The 23,236-nt window shown below is 43.7% G+C and overlaps 1 protein-coding gene across 1 annotated transcript; it reads left to right on the plus strand.

Annotated features, from left to right (window-relative positions):
• The first annotated feature begins 1,047 nt into the window (after positions 1-1,047).
• TMLHE (trimethyllysine hydroxylase, epsilon) lies at positions 1,048-22,146 on the plus strand. The gene is made up of 8 exons (XM_015824724.1): positions 1,048-1,058; positions 10,776-10,924; positions 13,217-13,393; positions 14,187-14,466; positions 18,128-18,247; positions 19,012-19,248; positions 20,334-20,472; positions 21,962-22,146. The coding sequence occupies exons 2-8, from the start codon at positions 10,777-10,779 to the stop codon at positions 22,091-22,093; spliced, it is 1,233 nt and encodes a 410-aa protein (XP_015680210.1). The 5' UTR covers positions 1,048-1,058; position 10,776; the 3' UTR covers positions 22,094-22,146.
• Positions 22,147-23,236: the final 1,090 nt, after the last annotated feature.

Raw genomic sequence — 23,236 nt, forward strand, 5'->3', positions numbered from 1 at the left:
TAAGTTTCCAAGGCTAAAAAACACTGTCATAGAGGCTCAAGCGGGGACAACGTGACTTCCGGTTTCTATTGAGACCACTTCCATCTGCGGAGCAAAAGACGCTAGAAAATCAGAAATTCTGTTTCGGTTATCGACCCGCAAATCACAAAATAAAATACGGTAGGATCCAATCAGAGTTCCCTATATGCATACAGTAATGAAATATAACACAGAAGTAGGGACAGGACATCTATGAAACCAGTAAGATTAATCCAAATAGCTAAACCGAAAAGGAATCTGTTATCTTAAAATGCATTAGCAATAGAATAGGAATATTTGCAGTAGAATAGGAATACGGTTAGAGTTGAGTGGCTATATAAATTAGGTAAATAAAGCTTAGTATAACTGTGGGAATCTACAGTTAGGTTTACAGTCTAAGCCTGGTGGAAACGTAATCATTCAAGTCTAATAATAATAATTCAAATTATTATTATTATTATTATTATTATTATTATTATTATTATTATTATTATTATTATTATTATGAATAATAAAGCCATAGATGGCCATACAAGACTAAAACTTAGGATCTTGCAAATAACAATCTGCAATTATTCCTTTCCCTCCAAGCAAAAGGTGGAAAAGACAGGGAGATTTCATGATCTCTCACGCTTCCTCTTTCCGCTATGTCTTCAAGAGGGACAGTGATTAATATTTATATGTATTTATATGTCAGGGTGCAGGTATGTACATATTTATGTATATATCATGTCTATAGGTGTGTTAGGTACGCGTATTGTACACTTTTGAGAGCAGGCGACAGAATTTCATTTTTAATGTGGGCCAGTGTGCCCACAGTAAAAAAAAAAAAAATGACAATAAAAGGTTATCTTATCTATTCTGTTGGGATCCGGAAGTGTCTTGGAGCGTGCATCTCTTCCCCTTTGCGCTCTCTTTCCCTTTCTTTCGTTTAGGGGCGGGGCATTCCTTGGGTCCGCTCTGCCCCGCCGCTCTATGGTTCTCCTCCTGGAGGGGCGGGGCGGGGCAGGAGTCCCTCTCCCGTCCGGAGACCCTGCGAGGTAAGTTCGCGTCTCGGTTGCTGCAGGAATGAAATGCAGCAAGAGAAAAGAAATAGGGAAGGTTGGGGAGGGGGCTCCAGAACTTTCAGGGTTTCTGGAGGGGTCTTTTACCGGGTTTCATTGAGAGGGAGCCTCAGAAGCGCAAGGAAGAGTGTTTCTGAACATGTCCAGAGTACGTTTGCTCTGCATAGGGTCTTGGTGATGGAATCGGCATGAAAGCATTTGCAAGGAATAAAGCCATTTCTTCGCCAAGAGAATCTTAGATAGAGACTGTAGTTCTTTCTCTCTTTTTTTGCGGTTGTTTCCTTTTTTTCCTTTCATCTCCCTCGCCTGCTATTCAACCCTAAGTCGCCCTCTTTTCAAGATTTTGCTCCCATGTCCTTTGACCCAGAATGGGAGGCTAAGCGGTCCTGTCTCCTCTTGTTTAGGTATCCCATAATAGCCAGCCACTGTTAAGTCTGAGCTGTATTGGGCTTTGGGGCAAACGTCTCTTTTGCAAGTCCTGCTTGTTTGTTCCATCCTGCCAAATTCTTACCGGGAATGCCTTGGGTGAAGTCCTGCTTCTAAACCTCTGAAGAAGCTGCTTTGTTGTTGTTGTTGTTGTTGTTGTTGGTTGCGAAGTTGTGTCTGACCCATCCATCGCGCCCCCATGGACAACGTTCCTCCAGGCCTTCCTGTCCTCTACCATCTTCTGGAGTCCATTTAAGCTCACGCCTCCTGCTTCAGTGACTCCATCCAGTCACCTCATCCTCTGTCGTCCCCTTCTTCTCTTGCCCTCCATCTTTCCCAGCATTAGGCTCTTCTCCAGCGAGTCCTTCCTTCTCATTAGGTGGCCAAAGTACTTGAGTTTCCACTTCAGGATCTGGCCTTCTAAAGAGCAGTCGGGGTTGATGTCCTCTAGGACTGACCGGTTAGATCGCCTTGCAGTCCAGGGGACTCGCAGGAGTCTTCTCCAGCACCAGAGTTCAAAGGCCTCAATTCTTTGGCGCTCAGCCTTTCTTATGGTCCAACTTTCACAGCCACACATTGCAACTGGGAAAACCATGGCCTTGACTAGACGCACTTTTGTTGGCAGGGTGATGTCTCTGCTTTTTAGTATGCTGTCTAGATTTGCCATAGCTTTCCTCCCCAGGAGCAAGCGTCTTTTAATTTCTTGGTTGCAGTCCCCCTCTGCGGTGATCTTGGAGCCCAGGAAAATAAAATCTGTGAAGCTGCTTTAGGCGGTTTAAATCATGGTAGGAAGGGGAAACTGACTGCTGTGTGCTCCAAAGAGTTTGGACTTCATCTCCCATGAGCCTCAGCCAGCAAGGACTTGTTAAGCCTCCAACATCTGCATCCCTCTTCTGCAAAGTCTTGTGCAGAATCGGCTGCTTTGCTCTCTCTCTCTCACCAGCTGCCTAATCTTCACCCTTGTTGAGTCTGAATGCCATCTGAGAATTACTGAGTTCGGTTCTTTCTTCCTAGCACATGCTTCCGGCTTCAAATATTTAACAAGAGAGGGCTGATTTTCTGCAGACAAGGCTTCCTTCTTCCGCCACTAGTAATTCAAAACTTGGACCCTAATCTTCCTCAGACCGGTGCCTTCCTGTCATATTGGGGCTTTGTGGCTCAAAATCATGCGAGCTATTCCAGTCCTGTTTTATTTCAGAATGTCTAGCTAGGAGCTGCAAATATATTGGTGCTCTCTAGATGGCAGGAAAGAGTTCAGATTTCTCAGCCTCCCTTTGGTGCCATCTAGTGGTTAGTGGCATTCATGCAGCCCAAATCTCCTAACCCCCCCCCCCCCCGGCGTATCTTGAAGGGCACCTGTACAAATAGTCCTCGACTGAACGACCACATTTGGGATCAGACCTTCCATGGCTAAGCGATGGGTTTGTTAGATGTGTGGTACTCGATTTTACCCCCCTTTTTAAACCACGGTCATTAAGCGAATCACTCAGTTCTTAAGCAAATCCAGCTCCCCCCTGTTGACTTTGCTTGCCAGAAGCATCCTGAGAAAGATGGACATGGTGATCACCTGAGCTGGGATGCTGCAACCATCTGGTTGCCAAGCACCAAATTTTGATCATGTGACCCACAGGGATGCTGTGATTGTTGTAAGTGCAAGGACCGGTCATAAGTCCCTTTTTTTCAACACCGCCGAACCTTTAAATGGTTGCAATTCGAAGATTCCTTGTATCTGGTGGAAAGCAATGCGGTTTTCAAGACCCTGGGTGTTCCTGCCCACAGATCAGGAAGATAACTTTTATCAAAATACCTGGATGGTGACCTTTGCTGAGAGTTGAGCCTGTTGGGTCACTTTTCCTGTTTGTTTCCATTCTTTCAAGGGATGGAACTGACCAGGGACAGGGACAAAAACATTTCAGTTTTGAGAGAGAGGAGAGAGAGAGAAAGAGAGAGAGAGGAGAGAGAAAGAAAGAGAGAGAGAAGAGAGAGAGAGAGCGCAAAGGGGAAATATAGACCTCTTAACAGATACTGAGTCAGCTCAGTATCAACAGTTGAGAGGTTTTGGCAGTGCCATTTCTTCAAACATTTATGATCTGGTGCCTTCCGGATGTGCTGGGAGTTTAATTGCCATAATTGCCAGTCAAATCTATCTGGAGTTGAAAATGACTACGTGGCATCTAAACCATCAGTTACCGGTCAGCATGAGCTTTGCTGGTGGGGCATTTCAGATATTTAATGCCGTTAGAGGTAACCAGGTTAGTTTATGTTCCATTTGTTAGTTCAGGAGTCTTCAAACGTGGCCCTTTTATGACTTGTGGACTTCAACTCCCAGAACTCAACTCCCAAATGTCTTGGACTACAACTTCCATAGACACCCCCCTATCTAACACATCTAATGGGTGTGGTTGATGGATGTTGTTGCTTCGCATACCCAGATTGTTTATGATCCTGAATTGGTCAGTTGTAGGATGTTTTGCTGGGAGAAAATTGAAGTTTGCGATCTACTCTGTTGGGGCGCAGTTATGTTTGTGCGAAGGAATCTTTTACCACACAAACCAAATTGCTCTCTTGTTTGTTTTCCCGAATCCCTAGGAATTACTCTCTCTTTTGACATCTCTTGATGCAATCTGAGTCTGATCTGACTTTTCCCAGCTGAGGTTTGTTCTAATGAATCATTTTCAAATGTTCAGGGACTCGGATGAAAACACGGGCAGAAGGTTAAGTAACCTAATATCTGAATTTCTCTCCATTATTGCAGCCTGGATAAACATTGTATGCGTGCGTGCGTTAGAGCTGTATGCTTATTTTAGTCTCTGGGAAGGTAAGCCAATAAGTGCTTTTGGCCAAAAAAGGGACTAAGTGTTCCTTATTGTTCAGAGTAGCCTTTTATTGCAAGATGATAAGGGGTCTGGAGGCTAAACCGTGCAATGAACGGGGAATGTCAGGTCTAGTGAAGAGAAGGACTAGGGGTGATATGATAGCAGTCTTCCAATACTTGAGGGGCTGTCACAGAGAAGAGGGGGTGGATCTATTCTCCAAAGAGAATAGGTGCAGGACAAGAAGTAACAGAGGAAAGCTTATTAAGGAGAAATCCAACCTAATGCTCAAGAGGAATTTCCTGATGATGAGAACAATTAACCAGTGGAACTGCTTGCCTCCAGAAGTTGTGGGTGCTTCATCACTGGAGATCTTAAAGAAGAGACCGGGCAGCCATTTGTTCAGAATGATATGGGGTCTCCTGCTTGAGCAGCAGCTGGGAGCAGAAGGGCGTCCCAGAGGGGGTGGATCTATTCTCCAAAGAGAATAGGTGCAGGACAAGAAGTAACAGAGGAAAGCTTATTAAGGAGAAATCCAACCTAATGCTCAAGAGGAATTTCCTGATGATGAGAACAATTAACCAGTGGAACTGCTTGCCTCCAGAAGCGGTGAATGCTCCAACACTGGAAGTTTTTAAGAAGAGACTGGACAGCCATTTGTCCGAAATGGTATAGGGTTTCCTGCCTGAGCAGGGGGTTGGACTAGATGACCTTCAAGGTCCCTTCCAACTTTACTATTATTATTAATATCTATAAATATTCTGTAATTCTGTAAGTTGCACTGATGCTAAAATGTGTTCATAGTTTAAGTATAGAGCTTTCTTTTCGCCCTTCGTTTTGACTGAGGGAAGCGCGTTCTTTTCCTAGAAGTGAAACGTAGGGACAGTCTCATTTGGCTTTGTGACCAAATGAGAGTGTCCCTATATTTCACTTCTAGGAAATGAAGTGAAGGGGTTTCCGCTGCTGTTGTTTCATGTTTCCCTTCCAGACGAGGGTCTGGAGCAAGGTGCCAAATAAATAAGTGCAATCAACCCTCTGGCAATAATAGAGCTTTGAAAACAACATTCGTTTTAAAAGCAAACCAGTTCTGCAGGAAAGAACCATTTCTGTAAATCTAATAAACCAAGGTTTGTTTTTTCCTTACAAACCAGACACAGGCGTATTAGTTGCCCAGGGTTATGTGTTATATAAATAGGCTATTCCTGGGGAGAGCAAAATTCAGGTTTACAAAACTCAACCTTTTCCCCCCCCCTGCTTTAATTTGCTACCTCTGGGAATCTTAACCAGAAGGAAGGAACATTCTCCTTGAATTTCGACAAGGAAGAGACTTCCCAGCAGATCCCAGAATTCATTCATTCATGACATTTGAGGGAGCTAGAATATTTTTCGAGCGCCTACGTCTGTCTGTGTCTCTCTCTCTATCTCTGTCTGGGCCCAAAGCAAACAGCTGCTCTTCCAGAGGGCTGGAAATTAACGTGGCTTTTCTTTCTCACTGGAAGGCTGTCTGCTTTTCTCCCCCTTCCCCTCTTTTTTTTTTTTTTTTTTAAAAAACCCAGCAGCTAAAAAGCCAGCCCGCAGCTGAAGCACCACTTGGCCCCTGTGCAGCGTTGGGGAAGGAACCAAAGAGGTGATTTCTCGTGGTGGACACGGACTCCCGTTTTATTGCATTTTTTGCATTTTTTTCCCCAAACTTTACCCTTTTGTGGACGGCCTGTTCTGCTGGAGCGCGGGTCCTCCCCTGCTCTGACCTCTGCTGAAGAACTGGCTGGAGGTTTTTTTGATTCCTGTTCACCTTCTTCCCGTTTGGCATTTAAGCGAAATATAGCCGAGGGTGCCTCTTCCAAGTGACTCACCTGATCGGGCCTGGCTGGGAAAAGCTGTTGAAGCTGCAAACTCCTTGTTAAGCTGCTTTGCCTGTCTGCCACCCACCAGATCCTAGGAGGATTTCTCATTTCAGTTTCCCCAGAGAGACAGACAACATGGCCAGCCTCTCCGTCAAAACACGCAGAATTAGGAAAGCCAAACTTTCAGACTTGGGTTTTTAAAACAAAAGTTCCAGTTCTGAACAGTGACGCCAACTGGATCCTTTCGTTTCGTCGGCTGTTTGTAAGAAGCGGGTGGAGAGCAATATGGCCCCGTGCTGGGCTTAGGAAACAGCCGTCTGGTCCTGTGTCCACCTTCCCTCTCCTAGAGAGCCCTTAAAGAATTGAGAATATCAGGTAAGCTTGCAATTCTGTTCCTGCAGCGGGGAGAGAAAGAAGAGGGAAGGGCAGGGAAGGAGGAAGGGTACAATGAGAAAGCTAGAAAGAAGAGAAAAATATGGAGAGCTAGAAGAAAGAATGGAAACTCTCAAAAGTTCTAATAAAAATGGAAACACCACGTCCCTTTTAGGTGTCTCTTGGGTAGCTTCCAAGTTCTGAATTGAATTAAGGAGCTGGATGAGAGCCAGGAGGAAATCGATTAAGCAGAAGACAAGGGGGGTTCCCACCATGAATGGTGCTTGGTGTTGGTTTCTGGTGGACAAAGATAGTGGAACAGAGAGGGCTGATGGCTGTGTCTTGGGAAGGAGATAAGGGCTTTTGACCCGGGGGAGACATTGAGTTCTTTAGTGGGTCGTCCAGACAGACTTGTCCAACACAAAATTCTTGAAACCCTTCACAAACCTTTCTGAAAACTTGCTTTTTCAGTAAATCAAAGATTCGACCGAAAAAGTTCTTGGACCGTGAGAATTCGACTAGGATTTCTTATAGTCTAAAAGAACAAAGAAGTAAAGGACGGGGCCACCAAATAGTTTACAAGAGCTTGGTCTTTTGTCATTATTATCATTGCTGTTTTTGTGATATCCTTAATATCATTTTTTATTCTCTTGCTTTTCTGGCCCTAGGTAGCACATTTAAGACCCGAAACAAAAATAGCACGCAGGAAGAGTTTATTTTATTTATTAAATTTATATGCTGCTTACCTCGCTCTCCAAAGTGACTCTTAAATGTAGAAACACTAAGGATGACTCAAAGCAAGCTTCCTCTCCTTCTTCCCTTCCAAAGTGTTTGGAAACAAGGGCATCAAGATCACTTTTTAGCAAGGGCGTCTTTTTAGTGAATTTTAAATTGAATTAAATAGTAACCAAAAAAAAAGAATAACGCACAAAAAAAATTATGAGGCAACGGCATACATTCTCTAGGAAAGAACAAGGCATAAAAGTGCTTTTTAAAAAATGGAAAAAAGCAAGAATATTATTAAGGGCATCTTAATAAATGAATTGGAATTGGCAAGTTAAATACACGGAGAGTGAAAAAGATGACTAAAGGGTTTGGCGATTCCATCCTAAGGAAAAAAAATTGGTTAGTGTTCAGCCAAAAAATCTGACATTTTGAATCTCTTTGATGAGCTGCCAAACAGATGATGGAGCAAATGGGTTTCTTGTTCCTCCAGAGGATAAAACCTGAACCAACAAGTTTACATTTCAACCCAAAGATTTGTTTGCTAAATATTAAGAATAATTATTGCCAGGATAATCCAGATTCTTTTGTCTGTGAGTTTTAAAAATTATACTGGATTAGAGAGGTGATTTCAGCCAATTCCCTGTATTGGGAAGGAACTGGGATTCAGTGACCTTGATGGCTATGTTCAGTTCTGGCTTTTTAAAGGATTTTAGGAGGATTTCACCGTCTGTGATTTTACAGAACTTTTAAAAAACTGAAGAACCACCAAAACAGAATCTCTGCAATAATAATAATAATAATAATAATAATAATAATAATAATAATAATAAAAGCAAGTGATTGAAAATCACCTCTTCTGGGCCAATCACCGGGGTATTTATATATAAATACTGTATATGTCCCCTGGGGCAACCTAATTTGGTCGAATAAAAATCATTATTGATTTATGCCTCTTGCTCTTTGAAAATAGCACAGAGTTATAGTCCTTGACTTAACGACAAGGCTCTTCAAACTTGACAACTTTAAGACTTGTGGACTTCAACTCCCAGAATTCCTCAGCCAGCCACAGCAACCGTCATAAATATGAGTCAGTTGTCAAGCATCGAAATGTAAATCACGTGACTACCGGGATGCTGCAGCGGTCATAAGTGTGAAAAATGGTCATAAGTCACTTTTTTCAACACCGTTGTAACTTCGAACAGTCACTAAACAAACTGTTATAAGTCAGGAACTCCCTGTAAATAGCTTTCATCTGCCCGAATCATTCGTTTAGCCTCTGAATGAGTCACAAAATCCAGTGAAGGAGACCTTACCACATCATGTAGCAGGCTGTTCCACCGGCTAACAGCTTGTACAGTCAACAGGTTCCTCCTGGCATCTCACCTAAACCTCATTCCTTGCAACTGAGCTCTGTCGGTTCTCATTCTGCCCTCTGGATGATTAGAGAATAAGATCAATCTCTGATTAAAATGACTTAGATGATTTGTTGTAAATTAGTCTCTGTTTGGTGCCTCTGGGATTAAGAAATTCCCACTGTTTTGTAATTGAATTTCTGGGCAACTGAGCTAAGGGGTTTTTACACCACTGAACCTACGGCCAAGTCAGCATATTTAAAAATAAATTTCAAAGGCAGGGATGTTGGAGAAATATATTCACGTCTGAGTTTTTGTACAGCATCCGTTTGTCCTAAGTATATGAACTGGAATGTCTTTCTGGGCTGAAGTGCCCGTTTTTCCAGAATTTTGCAAAGCAGTTTGTCTCTCAAAGCATGCACCAAAATGCCTGGCTTGAGAGAAATTGCACAGGCAGATATCTTAAAGTTTAAAAATAGGACAGCTAGAAAAATGCTATGTCATTCCTTTTGATAATAGCATTCTTCCTTCCTCTAACCTTTGATTTGCTTTTGTGGTTTTGTTTCTCTTGTTCTATAAAAGAAAGTTTCAAGCCTTCCCTCCCAGATAAAGATTCTGGAGTCCAAATGTCATGATTTCCACCTATCCAAGAGAGATAACCATATCTAAATATCTCCACTTGTATCTAGAAGATGTAGATTTGGAGGGTGGATTTCTGCTTTGCAGTCTTTGATTGGGGAAACTGTGCTCATCTATAATATCTCCCATAATGTGGGAGTAGTTGATCATCTGACATGGGGTTATTTTTGAAGATGGGCCTTGCAAAGATCAAGGAGCAAATTTTAGGTTTAAAATGCTCAGTTGTGATACATATTTGGCAATTCTAGCCTAGAAGTATTATTCTGAAAGCTTACTTAAAGTTTCCAAGGGTTGGCTTTGTAAATCTTTATTGGATGGAGTGAATTACCTCCAAAATACAGAATAAGAGATTTGGAAGGGACCTTGGAGGTCTTCTAGTCCAACCCCCTGCTCAAGCAGGAGACCTTATACCATTCCAGACAAATGGCTGCCCAATCTCTTTTTGGAAGCCTCCAGCAATGGAGCACCCACAACTTTTGGAGGCAAGCTGTTCCACTGATTAATTGTTCTCACTGTCAGGAAATTTCTCTTTAGTTCCAGGTTGCTTCTCTCCTTGAATAGTATCTATCCATTGCTTCTTGCCCTGCCTTCAGGTGCTTTGGAAAATGGGTACCCCCCCTCTTCTTTGTGGTAACCCCTTAGATATTGGAACCCTGCTATCCTGTCACCCCTGGTTCTTCTTTTCACTAGACTAGACATATCCACTTCTTGCAACCGTTCTTCATACGTTTTAACCTCCAGCCCCCTAATCATCTTTGTTGCTCTTCTCTGCACTCTTTCCTAAATCTGATGCTTAATTACGGCACATGCATGCAGGCACTCACTTCTCTGACTTTCAGTTTGTAATTTAAGCTGTAAACACATATCAGAGGTACAACGCAGGAGTTTTTAATGCCGGCCGTGTTTACATTTACCTTATGGCCTCTCCAACTTGAAGAATCATGGGGCAGATAATAAGAAGGGTTTCTACAGGTCAAAAAATCTGGAAAAATGCTGCGGATATAGTGTTACCCATGCCGGGGAGTGCCATGTTCAAATCTATATGAAACCATGAAGTTTGATAAGCACTGATTGAACACTGAAGATGTTATCTAGTTGGGTAATGAAACATCTTAGTGCGTTCGTTGGTTCGAGTCTTGCGTAATTCCAAAGACACCAAGTAGGGACTCGATGTCTCTAATAGAAGATAACCCCTGACAGAGGACGCCGGAACAGATGTAGACCTTCTCACGTCTACAGGAGGGACGACAAGAAACCACAAAACCCCCACCACCCTACGAAGTTTCTACAAGGGAGAAATTAAGTCCATCGAAGATTGGTTTCTCGGGGCTCCCATCTCACTAGCTTGCTGCAGCTTCAGAATTGGATGGCAAGTTGCAATGTTGGGTTACAAAGAGACCTGCATTCTTTCTCTTCCATTGACCCTCCAGTGCTAAGCTCAGATTGCAGAGTTTGCTTTGCGTTTTCAGTTGATTCTAGGAGTCAGTGATGGTTCTCTCTTTTTGGGTCTCCCTTCCCCAGGATGTGGGGCTGTCGACTGAGACAGGTGCTCTGCAGCTTCCACCAGCAGCTGAAGAAAGGTTTCAGGATTCTCCCAGCTTCGACCCACGGGCATCACACAGTCCCCACCTCACCCAGCTGTGCCTGGCAGTTAAAAGATGGTCACCTAGGTAAGAACTGGACCTTGAAGGCAAGGGGGTTCAAAAGAGATGGGTGTAGATAGGAGCACCTCTATGCTTCATGGGTGGGGGTGGGGGGAGTTCCTGCTCTGGATGCCATCCGCCTGGTCATGCTCATTTCCAAAGGCCTACGTTCTATTCCTTCTCCTTTCTAGTCTTCTTTGTCCTACTCTTGAACGTTACTCCATGCTCATGGTCCATCCTCTGGTGCATTCCAGCATTATCACGGGAGGGGAGGGGAGAAGAGGAGAGGAGAGGAGAAGAGAAGAGAGGAGAGGAGAGCGAAGAGGAGAGTAATCGAAGGGAGAGGAGAGGAATGGAGAGGAGAGGAGAAGAGAGGAGATGAGAAGAGAGGAGAGGAGAGAGAAGAGGAGAGGAATCGAATGGAGAGGAGAGGAGAGGAGAGGAGAGGAGAAGAAAGGGATGGAGGGGAGAGGAGAGGAGGATGGGGAACGGAGGGAAGGAGGGAAGAGTCCTGCAAATCTTGAGATAACCTTCTTTCCAAATTGTCTCATTCCGTCCCTTTCATGTAAATATGCCATCTTGGCTTTATAAATACCCACACTTGCGTTGTAGCTAGATCAGGGGTAGGCAACCTCGGCTCTTTTATGACTCATGGACTTCAACTCCCAGAATTCCTGAGTCAATATAGCTGGCTCAGGAATTCTGGGAGTTGAAGTCCACGATTCATAAAAGAGCCAAGGTTGCCTACCCCTGAGCTAGATGCTTAAGCAGCTTGTTCAGTAGACGGGCAATGGGGAAGCTTATAAGAACACAAGAAATCAGGCTGAGTCACAACATACCTAGAGCAATTAAGTCCACTGGTTGGGGTTTTTTTTTCAGAGTTTCTCAGTCAAATACTGAAAGATCTGATCAGCAGCAAGATTAGACCAGCTCCCTGTCTTTAGCCTTTCAGAACATTTTTATTTAATCACACATTTGCTGCCCAGGCAGGTTTTCATTGACTAATTAATTATTTGACCAATGATTTATTTTTAACATGTTTTCATAGTGTTTTAATTCTGGTTTTAACAGGGTATTTTTTTTTTGTTTTTGTTTTTAAATGCCTTCAAATCTGTCTGGACTCCTGGCACTGCCTGGGCAACATCCCTGCAGTTTTCTTGGCAAGGTTTTTCCAAAGTGGTTCCCCTTGCCTTCTCGTTCCCAGGGCTGAGAGGGAAGGGCCAGTCCAAAGTCACGCAACTGGCCTTTGCGCCTAAGGGAGGCCCATAGCATAACTCTTGGTCTTTTGGTTTCTAATCCAGGACACTTCGCATTGTCTAGCAGTAAATATCATTGCCTTGTATTATTTCTGTCGGTTCTTTTGAGTGAAACATTACCAAGCGTGAGCGCATGTTGGTAATTATTTGCAAAACAGGGCACTTTGTTTCCAGAACTTTTTCCCAGAAAAAAGGCAACCCACAAGCTTCAGATGTGGTTCATATATTTCTGGCAGTATACCTGTGGATACCTGGACCTCTGTTGCCAAACAAGAGCACACCTGGAAAGCTGCATCCAGTTTTGGTCACCACCATACAAAAAAAGATGTTGAGACTCTAGAGAGGGTGCAGAAAAGAGCAACAAAGATAATTAGGGGGGCTGGAGGCAAAACTGTGTGATGAACGATTGAGAGAATTAGGTATGTCTAGTCCAGGGGTGGGGAACCTTGACTCTTTTATGACTTGTGGACTTCAACTCCCAGAATTCCTGAGCCAGCCATGCTGAGGGGAAAGGGAGAGGTTTCCAAGCTGAGCCATGCTGGCTCAGGAATTCTGGGAATTGAAGTCCACGAGTCATAAAAGAGCCACGGTTGCCTACCCCGGTCTAGTCTAACAAAAAGAAGGAGTAGGGCCGACATGATAGCTTTTTTCCAATATTTGAGGGGCTGCCACAAAGAAGAGGGGGTCAACCTATTTTCCAAAGCACCAGAAGGTAAGACAAGAAGCAATGGATGGAAACTAATCAAGGAGAGAACCAACCTAGAACTAAGGAGAAATTTCCTAACGATGAGGCCCATCAATCAATGGAATAGCTTGTCTTCAGAAGTTGTGGGTGCTCCATCACTGGAGGTTTTTAAGAAGAGATTGAACAGTCATTTGTCTGAAATGATATAGGGTCTTCTGCTTAAGCAGAGGGTTGGAGTAGAAGACCTCCAAGGTCCCTCCCAACTCTGTTATTCTGCAAGTTGCCCTGATGGTAAAATATGCTCGTAGTTTAAGGGGAATTGGAAAGCTGTCTTTTTGCCACTCGTTTTGACTGAGGGAAACCTGTTCTTTTTCCTAGAGGTGAAATACAGGGACACCCTCATGCGCTTCGATTACATTTGGCTTCGGGACCACTGCCGCTCGCCGTCTTGCTACAACACCAAGACCAACCAACGCAGTCTGGATACGGCGAGTGTGGACCTCACAATCAAGCCCCAGGTGGTGCGAGTCGATGAAGCCACTCTCTTTGTCACCTGTGAGTTTCTGGAATTATATGTCTCCAGAGGCAGAGTGGGAGATGGTTCTGGAGACTGCCTCTCTCTCTCTCTCTCTCTCTCTCTCTCTCTCTCTCTCTTCCTCCCTCTCCCTCCCTCCCTCTTTCTCCCTCCCTCTCTCCCTCTGTCTCTCTCCATCTCTCTGTCTCCCTCCCTCTTTCTCCCTCTCCCTCTCTCTCTCCCTTCCTCCCTCCCTCTCTCTCTTCCTCCCTCCCTCCCTCTTTCCCTCTCCCTCCCTTCCTCCCTCTTTCTCCCCCTCTCTCTCCCTGTCTGTCTCTCCCCATCTCCCTTTCCTTCTCCCTTTCTCTCTCTCTCTTCCTCCCTCTTCCTCTCCCTCTTTCTCTCTCCCTCTCTCTCTCCCTCTCCCTTTCTCTCTCTGTCTCCCTTTCTCTCTCCCTCTCTCTTTCTCCCTTTCTCTCTACCTCTCCTCTCCCTCCCTTTCTCTCTCCCTCTTTCTCCCTCTCCCTCTCTCCCTCTCTCTCTCTCTCCCTCTCCCTTTCTCTCTCTCTCTCTCCCTCTCTCTCTTCCTCCCTCTCCCTCTCTCTCTCTCTTCCTCCCTCCCTCTCCCTGTTTCTCTCTCTCTTCCTCCCTCCCTCTCCTCACCTCTCTCCTCTCCCTCGTATTTGGGCCACTTTAGTACACGTATAAGTCCCCCCAAATTCTTTCTGCGTTGTCAAATGCTCTGTTCCATTGCAAACGTGCAGAACTGAGAGCCTAGCGGTACAGCCCCCGTGTCTCGAGGAAGGTTCCCCTGATCCTGTCCGTCTCCCCCAGGGCCGGATGGCCACGTGACCAAGTATGGCCTGGAATGGCTGCTGAAGAACAGCTACGAGGGACAGAAGCAGCAGATCATGCAGCCCCGGATGCTGTGGAACGCCGAAATTTACCAGGCAGCTCAAGTGCCTTCCGTGAACTACCACAGCTTCTTGGAAACCAACGAGGGACTGAGGGAATTTCTGCAGAACTTCCTGCTGTACGGCATTGCCTTCGTGGAAGACGTTCCTCCCACCAAGGAAGACACGGAGATCATAGCGGAGAGGATCAGCTTGATCAGGTAACCGTGGCTCATCGGAGGGAGCCTTACTCTTCATTCTGACGCTTTTCTTTTTTCTTTCTTTTCCCCTTTCTTTTCTTTTCTTTTTTCTTTTCTTTTCTTTTTTCTTTTCTTTCTTTTCTTTTTTCTTTCCTTTCCTTTCCTTTTTTCTTTTCTTTCTTTGTTCTTTCTTTTCTTTTCTTTTCTTTTTTTCTTTTCTTTTTCTTTTCTTTTTGAGACGTTTCTCTTAGATTCAAATGCGATTAAAGTATTAGACACAGAGGTAGTCCTTGACTTACGACCACAACCGAGCCCCCAATTTCTGTTGCTGAATGAAACGCTCAGTTGTTAAGTGAGTGTTGTCTCGTTTAATGACTTTTATTGCCACAGTTGTTAAGGGAATCACTGCAGTTGCTAAATTAGTAACCTGGTTGTTAAGTGAATGTGGCTGCCCCCATTGACTTTGTTTGTCAGAAGGTCGCCAAAGGGGGAATCACGTGACCCCCTGGGACACTGCAACCGTCATAAGTACATGGCAGTTGCCAAGCGTCTGAATTTCGATCACATGATCCTGGGGATGCTGGAACGGTCGTAAGTGTGAAAAACAGTCATAAGTCACTTTTTCAGTGCCATTGTAACCTCGAACAGTCACTAAATGAACTGCTGTAAGTCGAGGACTACCTGTATTGAACCTGGGATCATGTGGAGGTCAAGCACATTAAGCTGTGAGTTAGTCTCCTAATAACAGGTAGTCCTTGACTTACTCTAAAATTTCCCTTGTTAAGTAAGGCAGTTGTTAAGTCGAATCACGCCCCCATTTTACAACCTTCTCACCACGGTTGTTAAGCAAATTAATATAGTTGTTAAGTGAATCATACGGTCGTTAATCAAATCGGGCTTCTCCCATTGGCTTTACTTGTCGGAAGCTCCCTGGGAAGGTTGCAAATGACAATCCAGGAAGCTGCAGCCATCGTACATACGCCGTACTTACACACATACACGCCTGTTGCTAAGCACCTGAACTCTGAGTATGTAACTGTGGGGATCCCGCAATGGTTGCAAGAGTGAGGACAGGTCACAAGTCCCTTTTTCCAGTGCTGTTGTAACTCTGAACAGTCATTAAATGAAAGGTTGTCAGTCAAGGGCTACCTGTACTATATCTGTCCCATCAATTGCTTCTGGGTTCTCTTGAATTATAGCCATGCTATCTCTTCTTTGCCTAAATATGGTGCCAGGCTTGTTTTTTTGCTAAGATATTAAGGTCTACCCTTTGCAGGCTAGTAATGCACTGTTCAAGCAAAAATCCTGTTCTTGTTTTTTTCTGAAAGGTCGTAAAAGACCTTGAGCTAAAAAGAAAAGCCAGCTCTTTTTTTATATATATACTGTATATATATAATGCTTAAAGTTCCTTTAATGATATAAATCATAGAAAAATGCCTGCATTTATACAGAAAATAAGCCGTAAATGGTACAAAACTGATAAATAACTTGGTACAAAAATGCAAAAAAAGAAACTCTTCTGTGAAGAATGAGGGTTAAATTCTGTCAAGCATGACTGGTAAATAGTATTCTTGTTGACATCGTGAAATTTTCATTAAAAATGTACAAAACCTGCATGAGATGATTTATTCTGCAATTAAGATTCATAAATATTGTGCTCAGTTCTCGTATTAAAGCTGCTGTGATTAGTCTTAGGTCTCTGTTTACATACCAGAACAAAACTACAGAACCCACAGAACAATCAAAAATAAGAATGGAAAACAATATTTCTTTATCAGCTCAAGTATTGAACAAAAATCATTTTTTGTTGTGATTATCATAGAGGTGAAGTTCGGTGGGTGAAAGAAATGTGGACTCAGAATGAGACTGCAGCGAATGGCTCTTGTGGTAGGGTGGGAATGTTTTAGTGGTCGGGGCAAGCCCTGTTTCCTGTTTTGACAGAACAGATTGAAAGGGCAGCCCAGTCCTGGGAGATCTGAAGATCAAAAAATGTTCTCTCGGCTGGGGAGGAAAGGGCAGAGAAACACATCTCACATCTAATCAAAATTAAACTGCCAGGCTGACCCTTGAACTGACCTGGCGTCTTAAGAAAAAAAGGATTTGCAACCCTTGCTTCTTTCTTACTTTCTTCTCCTTCTCTGCCTGGATTGCAAACCCCTTAGCCTAAATTATTTCAGAAGAGGCCTGTTTTTTAATCTGGGAATTTCCAAAATTCATCACCTTGGCCTTGAATGCAAATGTTTGCTTCAATCTATTCCAGTTCCGGTAGCTTTCTGTAGCTTTCTGTGAGCTGTACTGCTTTAGACCTGATGTTTTTTTTCAAAGATTGCCCCTTGCATGTGGATGAAAGATGACTCCGATTTGCAAACTACTTACATGTCGTGGATTAGTAAAAAAAAAAAATTTTTTTTTTTTTTTTTTTGAAAGAAAAAGATTTAACGAGCAATGAATTAAATCTCTGCACAATAAGGGAAACCACAACAAGGTCTCGCCCTCTGTTGTCCCAATTCTGTCGACTGAAAAGTAGTTTTACGATCCGATGCTACATTGTGGATGTTTAACTTGCAATAAACCATTCAAATAGTGACTTCTGATCCTTAATGAACACAATTAAAGATATTCGTCTGACTTTATCTATAATTCTGCCAGTACAGGTAGCCCTCAACATAGGACCATAATTGAGCAGCATTTCTGTTGCTAAGCAAAAGATTTGCTAAGAGAATTTGCCCCGTTTTACGGCCTTTCCTGCCACAGCTATTAAGTGAATCACTGCAATGGTTAAATTAGTAAGCCGGTTGTTAAACGAAACTGGCTTCCCTCCATTGACTTTGCTTGTCAAAAGGTTGTAAAAGGGGATCACGTGACCCTGGGACACTGCAACCGTCATAAGTACATGCCAGTTGCCAAGCATCTGAATTTTGATCACATGACCGTGGAGATGCTGCAGTGGTCGTAAGGGTGAAAAATGGTCATAAGTCACTTTTTTCAGTGCCATTGTAACTTTGCACGGTCACTAAATGAACTGTTGTAAGTTGAAGACTACCTGTACTGTGTTACCCCACCCATAAGGATTGAAACAGCTGTAATCATTCCTGGCCAAACAAGAAAAAGTTCCACATTTCCAGATGTTACTGGGAATTGTGAACTAGAATAGAATAGGAGCTGGAAGGGACCTTGGAGGTCTTCTAGTCCAGCCCCCTGCTCAAGCAGGAGAACCTATACTGTCACAGACAGGTGAATGTCTAGTTTCTTCTTAAAAATCTCCAGTGGTGGAGCGCCCACGATTTCTGGAGGCAAGTTGTTCCACTGGTTGATTGTCCTCACTGTCAGGAAGTTTCTCCTTAATTCCAGGTTGCTTCTCTCTTTGGTCAGTTTCCAACCATTGTTTCTCGTCCTTCCTTCTGGTGCTCTGGTGAACAACCTGGCCCCCTCTGCCTTGTGGCAGCCCCTCAGATACTGGATCACTGCTATCATGTCTCCCCAAGTCCTGTAGCCGTTCTTCATATGTTTTAGTCTCAAGGCTAAAATAGTGTCTAACTAGAGTAGTGTCACGGGCAATTATGCTTTTGATTTTATCCAGAAGGTCTACATTTGTAGGAAGAGTTGATGTCAACTCAAGTATTGGCTCTTGGTCTCTGTTTCTTTGTCTCTTTCTCTCATTTTCTTTTCTCTCCTCTTCTAGAGAAACCATTTACGGCAGGATGTGGTATTTCACCTCTGACTTTTCCCGAGGAGACACCGCTTACACCAAACTGGCTTTGGACCGTCATACAGATACCACTTACTTTCAGGAACCTTGTGGGTATGGGCCAATTGCCAACGAGGCAGAATACTACGAAAAAGATGAGTGCAGCTCGGAGTATGGGCCATTCTGACACGGTTTCTCCGTTGAAACTGCCTCTCCCAACCTCAGAAAATGGCTCATGACTTGGCACTGGAACCTCAGAATGTTTTGCTCATCTCAAACTGAATCATATGGGTACTATTTATTTTGCGGGGCCCTTGGTACTCTCTGAGTTGGGTTGTTTTCTTCAACTAGGTAACCTCATCCATGCTAGAAGGGAATGAGGTTTGCATACAGGTGGCTTGATCTGCCATTGGTAGTTCCTTAATAGTGTATTATTTACTGCCTGGTTGTTGGTCTAGTATTGTTGATCTAGTATTACTCAACATCCAGATAAGCAGAGATTATTCATTCATTCAATTTCTATGATCACCCATCTCTGTCAATGACTCTGAGTAGATCTTGGTCAATGATCCTGGTGATTAACCCCAAGATTAATGCTAGACCAGGGGTCTGCAACCTTGACAACTTTAAAACTTGTGGACTTCAGCTTCCAGAATTCTGGAAGCTGAAGTCCACAAGTCTTAAAGTTGTCAAGGTTGCAGACCCCTGCACTAAACCAACTCAGACAAACAAACAAACAAACAAACAGTAAACCACAGCCTCCTCAAGGAATCACTAAGAACATTCCCACCAACAGTGGCTTAGCAACAGAAAAGTTGGACTCAGTTGTGGTTGTAAGTCAAGGATTACCTGTATGGTAACTGAGTGTTTCTTCTCAGCATCCAGGTACTCCATTGCCTGAGGCATGAAGGGACAGGGGGCAGAACACTCCTGGTGGATGGCTTCTACGCAGCAGAGCAAGTCCTACAGCAATCCCCAGAAGACTTTGACCTTCTCACAAAGGTGCCGCTGAAGCACGAATACATCGAGAACATGGGAAGCTGCCACAACCACATGATTGGGGTTGGACCTGTCTTGAATATCTACCCCTGGAACAAGGAGCTCTACCTGATCAGGTGAGGGGGAATGGCCGTCTGCTAAGACCTTGCCTTCATGTGGACATCGCCCTTTAGGTCACTGGTCCCCATTCTTTCAGCTTTGCGGACCAGTGGGGGGGAGGAGAGGAAATGGTTCTGTGTGAGTGACAGGCACACGAGTGAAGCTTCATGTGCATGAGAGAGTGCCCACCGCTCGTGTAAATGGAACTCATCTCCATTTACACGAGCAGTGGGCACTCCATGGGGGTGCTCATCTGCCACTTGTGCTGGCTGGTTCCGAACAGGCCGTGATCCAGTTCCGGGTTGCGTCCCGGGCGTTGGGGACCCCTGTTTTAAGCCATAGCAGGATCTTCTTGTTCCTGGCTCAGATTATGATGTAAATTTACTTCTTGTAGATTGTTAATCATGGTTTGTGGATTTCTTTTTTTTTGTAATATATTTTATTGAATTTTTTTAAAAACATAAATCCCTTAATAATTGGTGAACTGTGTTGTCTGGGTTACATTTGTAAAACAATCATTAACAATTAATTTCTATAATTAATAATTTTAGTTGATTTCCTCTTTCCCCAAAATATCCTCTTTTGCAAACATTGAATTAATACAATTCTTATTGTTTTGATAAATAACAATTGAATATACATATATATATATTCCAATATTCCTAAAAATAATAATCATGTCAGTATAATATTTCTTTTCTATTCAGTCATTCTGGTTGCCTTATTCTAGATCCTGTTACAATCCTTATTTTAGTTTATTTCTCCCACCAAATTCTAGATATTCTTACTGGTGAGGAGTTTCTCAAAAATTAATTACATTTGCATTTACAAATTTAACTCTTATTTTTTCCCTGTAAGCCATCTCACACTTGTACATTTCTTAAGAAATAGATAAAACGATGAAAAGAGATTTATGGATTCCTACCTATGAACCTGGTTAACAATGGTTTTAAGCCATCCCCCAGCCCCAGGGGGAACTGACTGTAATGTATAAAACCAGCTTGATCGTGCTTGGCCAATGATGATTGAAATATTTAAGGGTTTAGCTAGTGTGGCCCCTTGCAACCAAATGCGTTTAACGAGTCTTCCGTTTCTTCTTCAGGTACAATAATTACGACCGAGCTGTCATTAACACAGTGCCTCATGACACTGTGCACCGTTGGTACATTGCGCACCGCACACTCACTGCTGAGCTACGGAGGCCAGAAAACGAGCTCTGGGTCAAACTGAAACCGGGCAAAGTAAGTTAGAAGGTGGCTTGTGGGAGAAGCTGGCTAAGACCCATTTGGCCCCTTAAAACTCCCGATATCCTTTCCTCCCCCCAAGAAAAACACCAAGTTCAGACCCAGCTTACTTTTCGGAGAGCAACCTTCAACGTACCCTGTTCTCACGCCCACAGCTGGTTCAGCATCCCTGCAGTCACGTGATCAAAATTCAGGCCCTTGGCGGCTGCAGTGTCCCAGGGTCACGTGATCGCCATTTGCGACCTCCCCAGCTGGCTTCCAACAAGCCAAGTCAATAGGGGAAGCCAGAGATGCTTAGGAGTCATGTGATTCATTTAATGACCACAGCGGAAAAAAGATTGTAAAATCAGTGTTCCAATATCTCAGGGGCTGCCCCAAAGAAGAGGGAGTCAAGCTATTCTCCAAAGCACCTGAAGTCAGGACAAAAAGCAATGGATGGAAACTTGTCAAGGAGAGAAGCAACCTAGAACTAAGGAGAAACTTCCTGACAGTTAGAACAATTAACCAGTGGAACAACCTGCCTCCAGAAGCGGTGAATGCTCCAACACTGGAAGTTTTTAAGAAGAGACCAGACAGCCATTTGTCTGAAATGGTATAGGGTTTCCTGCCTGAGCAGGGGGTTGGACTAGATGACCTCCAAGGTCCGTTTCAACTTTATCATCATTATTATCAGGCAACACTCATTTAAAACCTCCTTGCTTAGTGATGGAAGTCCAGGCCCCAGTGATGTTTGTAAGCCAGGCAGTCCTCAATGCCATCATAACTTCAAATAGTCACTAAATGAACTAGTCAAGGACTATCTACATAGCCTTCTTCATTTCTGACAAAACAATTAACCAGTGGAACAACCTGCCTACAGAAGCGGTGGGTGTTCCAACACTGGAAGTTTTTAAGAAGAGACTGGACAGCCATTTGTCCGAAATGGTATAGGGTTTCCTGTCTGAGCAGGGGGCTGGACTAGATGACCTCCAAGATCCCTTCCAACTCTGTTCCTGTTACTGAGTTAATTTAGTTAAAATCACTGGTACAGACATAGAACTAAGGTAGAACTAAGGAGAAATTTCCTGACAGTGAGAACAATTAACCAGTGGAACAACCTGCCTCCAGAAGCGGTGAATGCTCCAATACTGGAAGTTTTTAAGAAGAGACTGGACAGCCATTTGTCTGAAATGGTGTAGGGTTTCCTGCCTGAGCAGGGGGTTGGACTAGATGACCTCCAAGGTCCTTTCCAACTTCTTCTTCTTCTTCNTCTTCTTCTTCTTCTTCTTCTTCTTCTTCTTCTTCTTCTTCTTCTTCTTCTTCTTCTTCTTCTTCTTCTTCTTCTTCTTCTTCTTCTTCTTCTTCTTCTTCTTCTTCTTCTTCTTCTTCTTCTTCCTCCTCCTCCTCCTCCTCCTCCTCCTCCTCCTCCTCCTCTTCCTATGATGATGATGATGATGTTGATGATGATGATGATGATGATTAATTCTCCTTTTCATTCCATCTGTAGGCCCTCTTTGTGGACAATTGGCGAGTGCTGCATGGCCGAGAATCTTTCACAGGATATCGCCAGCTTTGTGGTTGCTACCTCACCAGAGATGACGTGCTAAACACAGCCCGTTTCCTTGGACTTCAAGCCTAAGGTGGCTGGGGCTTCTGATACTCTGGAGCTACTGATTCAGGAATGGGAGAGAAAAAAAATGCATACCTCACAGATCTGGCCTCTGGTCACAAGAGAGAAGACGTCCTCCCAGCATTACTTGATGATTGAACAAGTAATAAAGTCTACTGCCTTTTCTTCACTCCCCCCATTCTACACTCCCTGATTGGTTCTCTTTGGTTTCCAAAGCCCAGCCCATTGGCTCAGCTCGGGTCAGATGGACTGGGGAGCCATGTAGAGACCAGTTCTGACTTTCAAGGTGCTACCACCTCTTGTGCCTTTTGCTATTGAAAGCGGCCCTGTCCTCTTGAGACTGCCCATGTACAAAAACATCAAGGTTTTACTGATGTACATGCTTGAAAAGTGGTAGAGTCTCAAGGCAAGTTGAGTTAGTTCATCTGAAAGTCGTGTTTGTTGTTCTTCCAGCCTTTTGAGACCTCCAAATTACACTGGTACCCAATGTTGGAAGGTTCTGCTTCTTTGTATCTCTTCTCTTTGCTGCCTGCTGGTGATGTTAAACTTCCCATGGGATGGGAAAGTTGCTTCAGAAAGCTTTAGAGCAGGAGGAAGGAAGGACGAACACAAACAGATCTGGGGAGAGAAGACAACATTAAGTCCCGATTTCCCAGCACTATTAAAAATAATAATAATAAGGATGACGATATAATTATAGCACTGCATTTCTTTCTAGCTTACTCCGTTGTCCATTCTTCATCTTGGTCGTTGCTTCAACTTTCTCCAGAATTTCTTTGCCACCCATTCTATGTTGGAAGGAAGCACAGTCTATGTGGGGGGATTTCCCCACCATAATTTCCTTGCTTTGTTTCTTTTCTGCTCTTTCCTTTGAAGGATCTTTCTTTATTGATAACAAGAAGCCTTATCTCTAAGAAGCTGGAAGCTGCCAATCCGTGTTCTTGAACTAAAGCTCAAACAATTGGAAAGAGAGAGAGAGAGAGAGAGAAAGAAAGAAGACACTTGATTATTCCTCTTAGCAAGTTAGGTGAAAATAATTGCATGTTTCATTTTGATTGGCCTTCTCAGCAGTGCCGTCTCTTCCGAAGAAAAGTAAGTGGGGCTTTTAGCTGAAGCTGAGATGATTAGCTCAAAGATCTGAGTGGAGACACT

This window comes from Protobothrops mucrosquamatus, unplaced genomic scaffold (assembly GCF_001527695.2).
Source record: "Protobothrops mucrosquamatus isolate PMUCROS unplaced genomic scaffold, P.Mucros_1.0 scaffold2329, whole genome shotgun sequence".
NCBI classification, from domain to species: Eukaryota; Metazoa; Chordata; class Lepidosauria; order Squamata; family Viperidae; genus Protobothrops; species Protobothrops mucrosquamatus.